Source organism: Meriones unguiculatus, chromosome 21 (assembly GCF_030254825.1).
Source record: "Meriones unguiculatus strain TT.TT164.6M chromosome 21, Bangor_MerUng_6.1, whole genome shotgun sequence".
NCBI lineage: Eukaryota > Metazoa > Chordata > Mammalia > Rodentia > Muridae > Meriones > Meriones unguiculatus.
The window spans coordinates 19,713,481-19,724,410 of record NC_083368.1 but is presented as its reverse complement, the minus strand read 5'-3'; the positions used below and the strand labels follow the sequence as shown (position 1 = coordinate 19,724,410).

General features: G+C 45.4%; 1 protein-coding gene across 3 annotated transcripts in view; it reads left to right on the top strand.

Moving 5' to 3' along the window:
• Window positions 1-85: 85 nt before the first annotated feature.
• Window positions 86-10,930, top strand: part of Gsap (gamma-secretase activating protein) — an 82,596-nt gene continuing 71,751 nt past the window's right edge. For all 3 annotated transcript variants that reach the window (XM_060373944.1, XM_060373945.1, XM_060373943.1), the window contains exons 1-3: window positions 86-286; window positions 7,144-7,220; window positions 8,176-8,232. In XM_060373944.1, the coding sequence (XP_060229927.1) occupies window positions 190-286; window positions 7,144-7,220; window positions 8,176-8,232 (231 nt within the window). In that variant the 5' untranslated portion in view covers window positions 86-189. The remainder of the gene's footprint in view (window positions 287-7,143; window positions 7,221-8,175; window positions 8,233-10,930) is intronic.

Genomic DNA, 10,930 nt, shown 5'->3' with positions numbered 1-10,930 from the left:
TCCCCGCGCTGCCGGGTGCAGGCTGCGGCCTGGAAGGGGCGGGGCTCAGGATCCTCGGCGGGGGGTGGGGGGCTGGACCGTCCAGAACCGAAAGCGGCAGCGGGGAGGCGGGGAGGAAGGAGAGGCGGCCGCGGGGCTGGGAGGTGTGAGCCAGGCCCGGAATGTCCACCCCGCCGCTGCTCGCGGGCCATGGCTCTGCAGCTGCTGGCCCGCTTCGACTTGCGGGAGGACGTGCTCCCGAGCCTGCCGGCCCAGCCGGAGACAGCGGCCGGAGGAGGCGGCGCAGGTGCCGAGGGGGCGGACGGGGGGCCGGGCTCCGGGCATCCCGCCGCAGCTCTGGGTCCCGGGTGGAGAGGGAGCCGTCCCCACGCGCACATCCCCGGGGCTGCCCACCTGGCCGAGACTAGTGGTACCCGACGCGTTGCCACCGGGATGGGGAGGCGGGAAGCGGGAGGCGGCGGGACGGTTCGCCCTCTCCTGCCTCCAGGGCTCAGCAGCCTAGGACCAGGAACACCTCCAAGTGTTAAGTTAACCCGAACGGAGATGAATTGTGATGGTCAAGAAAACAATCACATAGTTTGTCCCAGCGAGGATGCTGAGTGTTCTAGGCATCAGTCAGCTTTTAAGGAGGGGAATTCAGTGGATTAAGCCAACCCCCCCATCCCAAAAAAGATGTTTAAAAAGGATATAGACTCTGTTCCCCAGATTCTATGGTTTCTGTATTGAGAACGGTGATGATGTCTTAGGAGACCTGTCACTTCAGGGGTGATGTAAAGAGGGAAGGTGAATGCAGTGAACTGGGGTTCTGTAGGCTCTAAAAGCACAGCAGCTAGCTCAAGAGCCACCAAGCATCTTCACCCCAACCCCGCCCTACCCTGCTCGGCCCCACCCTTGAGCGACAAGCAGCAGGGAGGCAAGAATGCTCAGCTTACGCCCTAGCTTCCCAGGTCAATTGGAGCTCATTTCTGAGGCTATAATGGTGAGGGAGTGGAAAATGACTTCTGTGCGTTCCCAGAATTGATATACTTAAAAGAAGAGAGTCTGTTTTTCTTTTCTTTTCTTTTCTTTTCTTTTTTTTTTTTTTAAGGCCGTAAATAAGGAATCATCTTCAGGGCTTAAACTGACTCCAGGATAATAGCACCTCTGGGTCTCACCTTGTACATAGGAGCTGTGTGTGCCCATGTGCTTGCCTGTCTCCGAGATCTTTGGTTTGCCTTAAACCCTGTAGACTGCGCTTGGATGAGGGGCTGGGGGAGGGGTGGAGCGCATCACAATTTCGTTCCTCTGAACCCTTCCAGAAGTTGTGTCTACACCACTGCTGCGCTTTAGCACAGGGGCATTCGTAGATGCCCTTGCCTCTGCATAGTGACCGTTAATCACAAGCAAACAACTTTGTAACTTTATAAGAGCGTGTGTAGCTTCTGCCTCTCTTGCTTTCTTAAAGTTTCAGAAGGCTTAACTTTCTGAAGGGTTACAGGCTACTAACTCCAAGTTCATTTCCCAGCTCCCCCTTTGTTTTGCTAAACGGCAGGTGACTGGTGAGATATAAAAATGCTAGTCTCGTGTATGCGGGCTGTAGTTGAGAAGCTGTGTGTGACCCAGTTGGATTTTGGCTTCCTTGCATCTTTCATTCACCTGTGAAGAATTATAAACCCGTGTATTGGTGTTTCAGTAACAGTGGGTACCTCTCAGAAGGCCAACTCACTTACTAGAAGTATTTGCTTTTTTTTGGCACTATATTTTGCTGTGTTTCAGAGCACCGTGGTAAGATATAAGTTCAGTGGGTGGTAGCTTAAAACAAACAAAACCAGGGGCTGGGGACAAATTCCAGAGCTGGTAAGCCAGAGAGACCTGGAACCTGGGGCTGGCTGGCCAGCCAGTCTAGCTGAATTCCTGAAATCTGCATTCAGTGATTGAGCAGGATACCTGACACCAACTTCCGGACTACACAGGCACCTGCTCCTGTGTGTGACCACGAGTGTGCCTGCATGGGGCAGCGCGCATGTGGAGAACAACTTTCCATCTCCTCAGGCCTGGACATCACACTCAGCTTGTCAGGCGCTTTTGCCTACTGAGCATCTCACTGGCCCTGATAGTATTTTCACATTGAAAACGTTTTAGTGACACTAAGTACTTCTTGTGAAACATGACTTTCTTGTCAAAATAGCCCATGAGCGGAGCTATACTAGCCAGGGAACTTCAGTGGTTGGAGAACAGAAAGGTAGTCAACAAGGGCTGGAGGGGAGGAGGCCAGATTTGATTATTGTGCCTACTCTTGGTTCCATATTGAACTTTGGGAATATGGTCTCCCCTGAAACAAAATGAGAACATATTCACAAAAGTCAAAACATAGTGGTTTAAAAAATGTACCTACTATCCTGATATTGAACAATGTCAGGACCTTTGAAGGCTGTGTACATGCAGCCTTGGGATTCTTCACCTTAACCCCTCAGAGGTAACTATCTAAATATTTATATTTTAATATTCTTTTTTATTTCATGAATAGCTTTATACCCGTCTTTATCTGAATTTTAAGTAAATGAGAGTATACTATGCTCTCTTTTTCCTTTAACATCCTCTCAGTATTGTAAGATTTATTCAGGTTCACTGGCTACCCTGGAGCCATTACTTTTCACATGTACACTGTTTTATAGTGTGGACAGTCCTTTCAAGGAGGAGCCTTCCCTCAGTGTTATGAGCGTGGTCAGCTCCTTCAGGGAGTGTCCCTCAGCGTAGTTTCCTTCAAGTGCCTGCATCCAGTGAGACATCGCAGCAGGGTATAAAAGGCCTGACTGTTTTGACTTGACATGGGACTACTCCAGCAACCAGGCTGAGTTCTGGAGCTCCAACCCCGTCCCCTTGCCCAGGCTTCAGGGTCATCTGAAAGTATTGGGCCTGCTGGGAAGCTTGGCCTCTCCTACTGGGACCTTCTTCCTTCTCCTGTGTTTTACAGGTGGAATCCCATAGGGCTCAGCATTTCTTGAGAAACTGCTTTTCACAAGGAACCCAGATTTACTTTCTCTGGGGAGACAGGGGGTCCCTGGGCTTGTCATTTCAGCCAGCGTCTTTACTAAATGTCTTGTGTTGCTTTGGCAGCACTTTAAAGAAAGTGTAAGATGAAACGTTGTCAGGAATCATTTGTGTGATTCTAGAAACAACGTGAGATTTCTTTCCTGCGCTTTTCCCTGCTTTGAATAGTCTTGGATTTGTGACACACCAGATCGATTTTAAATCTCATACTCTTTGCATGGGGAGTGATATAGCTTTCCGAGCAACTATTTATTTCCTCTTACTTCCTGCAGGCTGGCCCTGGGATGGGAGGGCGGACTTAGTCATGTTTTCTGTTTCATCATTCTCTTGCCACTGTCCTTCCTATTTATTCTCCTTCCCCTGTGTCCCCAGTCTTCTTTCCTAACTCTTGGTTCTCTTTTTAGCAATTCCCAACCAATAACCCCTTGCTTGCTCCTTCTCATTTCATTCAGAGTGTGAAACGTGTTACATCACAGGAGTCCTGATTTAGGGATTACAAACCTGGTTGCCAGAGCCAGGGGGCCTAGGTTGAGTGTGTACAGACTAAGAACAATCCACTTTTTGATCTGAGGGTTGGGCTTGGGCTTACATTGTTTTTTTTTTTTTTTTTTTTTTTTTTTTTTTTTTTTTTTAAGACTGTATGACTCCCCTCTCCAAATACTGTCCTCAGGAAGGCACAACTGTTTCAGTTTTTGCCTCACAGCAGTTCAGACTAAAGTTTATTCATTTGGCAAACGTCTTCATGTAATGTGAAAGCACTCTCCTTTAGCAGAGAATGGATTGAAACGAACAAGATGGTCTGGGAAGCTACCTTCTGTTTCACCTTATCTCAGACACCACAGTACCTCATGTGTTTCAAACTCTCTTTAGCAGGTTTACTTATGCAAGTAACTTCCTTATTCAAATGTGATATTGTGATCCCAGAGTATACTGAACTGTGAAATTAAGCCACATTTCCTCATTTGAAATTGCTAAACTTCCTCCTCTGGACTTACCAGAGATACAGTACTGGGGGAAGAGTCAGAATGAATAAATAAGCAAAGACGTTATGTGTCCAAGCATGAGCTAATCCAGAGGGTAAGGGGCAAAGAGGTTGAGTATGCATGAGACATCAGTCTAAATTTCCAGGATTTCCAAATGCATCCATTTCACACACCCTTGAAATGAAAGCCACAAGTCTAACCAGGCTAGCACTAGCTAATGTACCCACGAAGACATTTTTATTTCTTTCAACTCTGTGTGCTTGGACCACATTTTGGTCCAAGTTCTAGCTTTAGTAGATAATAGATGTTGTACAATGGGAATGTCTGGGGAACTTGACACTAGAGTGGTTTCCACACTCGTCTCTTAAAAATCAGAATATCTTGAGTTGGTGAGATGGCCCAGTAGGAAAAAGCACTTGCCTCCAACCCTGATGCTCTGAGTCCCACATGGTGCAAAGAGAGAACCAGTTCCTACAAGATAGCCTGTGACTTCCACGTGTGTCTTGCTGTCATCCTCACTCCCTCCCCCATCACTCTCACACACTAAATAAATAATAAAGTGTAATATGTATTTTTAAAATGAGAATATCGTGGCTCTAGTGTGGAGCATCAGTATTCCTTAAAAGGCTCCTCTCCCATTTCTAGTGCAGACAGCTGAGTGTCCTGGTCTCTAATATGTATAATGTATTAATGCATGCATGCATGTGTGTATGTATGTATGTATGTATGTAGACACATACACATGATAATTGTAGCCTGTATTTGGTGGAGAATTTTTAGTGTTTTAAGAATAGATGTTTTGCCAAGAATTTTTTTTTCAGGACCTCTTGTAAAGGAATTTCTTATCTTAGCTGAAACCTTTTAAGTATACTTTTGTGGAGGTCTGTCCTTCACAGCGTCCTTATACTCCTTGAACGAAAAAAAAATTCTCAAAATATTGACACATTGCATTCTAGAAGCATTGCGCCATTGCAGGATGGGGACAGATTCTCTGAACGGCTCTTCAGCTGTGGTAGAGTCTCCTGAAAGGGTGACTATCATCTTCCCATCACGCCTGATACAGGGCACCGGCTCTCTGTTCTCGCTGTCATTTGAGATGAGTCTGCGCCATGCGCTCACTGTGTGGTACTGGCCCCGGGGTCCTTCCCGCCACTGCCCTCAATTGTCCTTTAAGTACAACGGGCGCGTAATGATGTGCTGGAGGTGGACATGAGAACACCTTGTGAAGTGCTGTTAGCTGACTGAATCTTGTTCCGCCGTAAGGTCAGGGGATTAGTCATGTATCTTAAAGCCAGAGTGAAGTGATTCTGACAGCTTGATTGGAATATGTACCTGCATATCGAAACCACTTCTGCATCCTTACCACAGAACCCTTCCACGGGGGGTGTGTGTGTGTGTGTGTGTGTGTCACGTGACAGGCAGGAAGCGTGACTTCGAGACCTTGACCAAGCCTCGGTGAAACCTGTGCTTCCTCTGAAGGGTCCCATACCAGCCGCAGCTCTGGGGTCCAGTTCCCCTGCTAACCTTGCTTTTATTCTGCTTTTATTGCTTTTATTCTCTTTTGAATTACAAACACGAACTGAGAAAGGATTAGGAAAAGAGCAGGAGAATGTTCACGCCATTGCGTAAGCACCGAGGGAGGATTTAAAGAGAAGAGAGAACAAAGTTTTCGACGAATAAAGTCTAATTCCTGTGGGAAAACTCAGGTGTGCCTCACCCTGGAACAGGTTCAGTTAGTTACAGGGCTTCACTTGGAAGGCCTCCCAGAAGGCCCTCTCTGAGCTGAGGCACTGTAGCCCCTGTGGGGACTCGCCATCAGGCCTCGATGTCCCGGGTGACCATTCTCACACCCAGCTGCATGTGGTCATCCCTTCCTGTGGAGGTGGGCTCCTAATGGAGACCTCCCTGAAGCCCCCTGCCCCTCCTAACTCTATTTTCCTCCTCTCTTTCTCCAGTTGGGCCTTACTACACAGAAGCCTTCATGGGGGATGAGGGTGGGGTTGTTCTTGGTGGTAAGAGAAAAATCATTTTCTGAACATTAACATCTGTGCTAACTCACAGCATCATTTACCAAAGGCAGTGCCCTGTGGAAAAAGGGCACAGGGACATCTGTACTTTTCTCTGGTTTAGCCTGTTGCTTCTGACGTCATAGGTTTGCCTGTGTCCTGGTATGTACAGGAGTGGAGTGTATGTGTGCACACGCATGTGGGTAAGGGCTAGCAGATGATGCTGGGTGTCCTCCGTGTGTCCGTCTTCTTTTGTTGAATCACCGTCTCTCACTGAACTGGCACTCGCTGACTGGCTGCGCTGGCTGGCCAGCAAGCTAGAGGCTTCATCTGAATGCACTCCTCCAGCATGAGGGTTACGGATGTCTGTTGCCATGTCTGACTTTTTACGTAGGAGCTGGTGATCCTAGTGCAAATCTGTATGCTTGTGTGGCTGGCTTTGCCAACTGAACCATCTCCTCAGTGCTCTGCTTTCAAAAGTCTTATTTTAATTTACTAGTCCAATACCTGGAATTCAGCTGAATGCCTGCCAGGGGTAAATCTAGCAGGAAACTGCAATAACTCTTGGATGGTATGCTCTGAATGATGTAGCCTCAGAATGCATAATGAGAAGCTAGTATGCAGTTAAAATTATCGATATAGAACATTCTACATTGTATGCCTTCTATATGCATACATTTATGAGGTCAAGAGTGCATAGCTCGCTCTCTCTCTCTCTCTCTCTCTGACTTTTTCTCCCGGGGTGTTCCATCCATCCCTCCTTTCTCTTCTCCTACCATTTCCCACTGTCTCTAATAAGCATCTTTGTATCAGGAAAAGAAAAGAGTGTGTAGCTCAGTGACTATCTCTGCAAGCTTACCGCTGTCCTCAGGGTGGTCCACCTTCCCAGAACCTTAGAAGTCCTCTTTGGACATCCTCTCCTACTCGACCTATCCTGTTCCTTAAAGGTCATGAGTGTTTGGACCTCTAATGGGACAGATTTTAAAAGTTTGCCTGCTTGTAAACTCTCTCTAGCAGAATCATTAGCATGTAGCTTTGAGCTTGATTTCTTTCACGAATACTGTATTTGTTAGATATGTTAGAACCGTTTTTTTTGAGCATTAACTTGCCATTATATATTCCAGATGTTTTAGAAACAACTTCTGAGAGCTTACGTGTACTAAACATCGAAAGAAATGGGAACATTATTTATACCTATAAGGTAAGTCCATGCATGTTGTCTCCTTATTGCAGTAACTATATACAACATATAGCTTACTTATAGTTTTATTACGTATAGCTTTTTATAGTTTTAATAGTTTACATAAGTTTTTTTTTGAGATTATGCAGCCATGGCTAGCCTAGAATTCACCATGGAGACTAGCCTGGTCTCAAACTCACAGAAATCTGTCTGCCTCTACCTACCTTCAACCTTTTTTTAAAAAATTTCTCTGTGTAGCTTTGACGGTCCTGGATTCATTTTGTAGAGCAGGCTGGCCTCAAACTCACAAAGATCCACCTGCCTCTACCCCCTGAGTGCTGAAATTACAGGTGTGTGCCACCGTGGCTGGCTGGATAATTTCATTTTCTAGAGGAATGAAAAAAAAAAGGCAATATATTTAAACCTAACTAGTATGTCAACTTTTTGTCCTTGAGAAAGTGCTTAGTATGGTTACTTTGTGTTCAGATGTAAATATAACCACAGTTAACACTGGGTATTTAGCAGTGTTTTCGGATATTGGATGTCCTAAGGAAAAGTTAATTTTGCCGATGGCTCCGATAATAGGGACACGTCAAGGAGCAGTTCCAGCACTTAGTTCTATACATTTGTGGCATTATACTTCGTTTCCCTATTGATCAAAAAAAATTCTTAAGTTGTATTTAGGGATGATGCAGTTTAAAGATTCAATTTTACTTATAGAAAATGCCATGTTTATCCTCTCGAGGACACAATGGGAGGCTCATGCCCATGCCTTCTAGCCAGTCCTCAGATCTCCCAGGCTGCTCAGTGATGACCTGTCTCCCTCTCCAGGCTTCCGTGACCGGCTGAACTAGGTCTGCCCCTTCTAGAGGCATACAGCAGGCGTCCATTGAGTGCCTGTTTCTCAAGTGGCTAGAGTTACTGCGGGATTAATTTCCTAAACAATGATACTAATAAACGTCTGGTTAATTTTTAGGATAATAAGGGAAATGCTGTCTTTGGATTATATGACTGCCAAGCCAGGCAGAATGAGGTAATTATAGATTTCTCAGTTGACTGTTTTTTCTCCCCTGCCTCCTCTGTTTTCTAAATATAAGCCTCAATTTAGTTTTCTAAAATTTATATCTTTATATTTCTCCCCTTCCCTTTCTATTTCTTTAGTTTTTTTATCCTTGTTGCCTTAAAAAAAAAAAAAGTACGATTCTTGAATCAAAATGACCCATGCAGTCTTAGTTCTTTGAAAGTTAACTAAAGTTGGCTCAGACTAATTTTTACAATATTATGGGGAAAAAATAAAAGTAGGAAGTCCACTGCCTCCCCCAAGAATTGTGTGTGCTCCTAGGTCATGTTAATAATGACCCTTGGTCCTGATTCCGGCTAACTTTCATGTGATTGTTCTTGTTCCTTTTCGATAACAATCCATGTTTGGAGTTATGCCTGCTTTCCCTCGCCTTCTCCAAAGCCACTCCCTTTAGTTTCTGGTCAGGGTGGACAAGTTGCATCTAATTGGGATGTGAAATGGGAGGGCATTTTGTGGTTATGAACAAGTGGAGAACTGGATCTTAATGGCCCTGGAACTGAAATATTTTTTGTCTACTCTCAGTTTCCCACAAGTCACCTTTCCTCCTGTGGCTTCCGATGTGGTTAACTCTCTTTCTCCATCATCCACCCATTCTACCACAGCCATTCATTCATCCAGTCACCTGTTTATCCTTGGATTCAACAAACACACAAGTTACCATTCCCCCTGTGAGGATCCAGAGTCTCAGGGATGACCAAGGCCAATCCTGTTGAAACACAGTCTGGGGAAAGAGCAAATAAAGCTTTGGGTACTCGCACAGTCCTTCCCTTGCCTTCTGTATGCTCTGAGTTTTGAAAGGATGGGTTCAGAAGCAGCATTATGTGGAATTTCAGTCTGGCCGGGTTGGGGTGTGTATGTGGGAGGGGCAGCAGCTGCCTTCTGTGTGTGAGTTCATCTTCCCTGGGGCTGAAGGCAAGGAGTGGGGGACATTTTGTATTCTGTTTGTTTGTTTTTTTTTCCCCCACTGCTTCTTCGGATTTTACTTTTTACTTATTTATTTTTTGGAGACAGGGTTTCTCTGTGTAGTCCTGGCTGTCCTGGACTCACATTGTAGACCACGCTGGCCTTGAACTCACAGCGATCCTCCTGCCTCTGCCTTCCACATGCTGAGATTAAAGGCATACGCCACCACCGCTCAGCTTTCTTTGGATTTTAAAATATGGAGATTACTCAGGAAATAAATGCGTGAAGGCCTAAATTAGTGGGGCTATCACCAGCTTTGATGTAATAAATCAGCATCTCTTTCTTTAAACAAAGTTGCCACCTTAGCCTGCTTGCTGCTGCTGTGGTCCCGCTATAACCCGAGTATCTTTGATTTGGTAATTTGTAAAGAACAAATATTTAGTTCTTACAATTCCAGATGTTGGAAAGTTCAAGGTCAAGGGGTCTTACATCTGGTAAGGGCTTTCTCTCTCTGTCGTCAAATGGCATACAGTAGAAGGGTGGAAACAGGAGACTGAGAGGGGCCTAGACTCACTTTTATGATAGTACTCTCCCAGTAATGAGCCCAGTGGATGGGAAGAGCAGTAGTGTACAATGAAGGCAGCTCTCCTGTGACCTAACCGCCCTTCACCGAATCTTCCCTTCCCAGCACTGTTGTACTGGGGATTCTATCTCCAGCCTATGACCCTGGGAGACATAGTCAAACCACAGCAGTTGCTAAGTCCCCTTTCTCTTCAGAAAAATCTTACAACCCACATATATTCTCCTCCCTGGCTCTTTGGCTTTGTTGAAATGGATCTGCATGTCACTATCTGGTCTTTATGTTTTCTTTCAAGTTCTGTGTTTTTGCTTTGGAACTGTGCCATCAAGAGAAAGACAATGCTTTATTTTAGTGACAGAGCTCCAGCATGGGATAAGGCTGCATGAATCCTGACGATTCCCTGCCTTCCTAAGTGTTTCTGTTCTTAAATGGACGAAACTGCCAATTTCCATGTACCCTTAACCCAGTTCCCTCCAGTTGTCAAACCTTGTGTAACTACGGCGTGTCAGTATAAACAAGAAGGTGACACTGGGAGAATGTGGCTATTATAGTTCTGTGCCATTTCATCATACAGGCGAGATTCTATAGTCTCCACTGCAGTCAACACACACTGTTCTGCTCTCCTCCCACAGATCTGCTGGTGACCGTTTACCAGTTTTAGTGAAACTCAGGGCTTACTCTTGAAAGTCACTTACTTTCCTAAAATTTACAGTTGTCTCCAACATTTTCTCTCTCTTTTAAAAAGACATTTATCTATCTATCTATCTATCTATCTATCTATCTATCTATCTATCTAATGTATATGTATGTGACTGTATGAGCTTTTGTGTATGCAGAGGCCCATGGAAGCCAGAAGAGGGTAATGGATCCCCTGGAACTGAAGTTGTGGGTCACCATGTAGGTGCTGGGAACTGAACCTGTGTCCTCTGCAAGAGCACTATGCACTCTTAACTGCTGTGCCACCTCCAGCCACCTCTCCCCCTTTAAAAAGGAGACTTTTATTTTTGTGTTTGTTTTAGTTTGTCGTGTGGACCTTGGGATTGAACCTCTAGCCGTAGGTGCATGGTAGGCAGGTGCTGAACCACTGAGCTTTTTGGCATTTTTCAAGGTTCACGTTTGAGGACATACCTTTGTCTTTGCGGGCAAATGTAATTTAGGAAACACGAA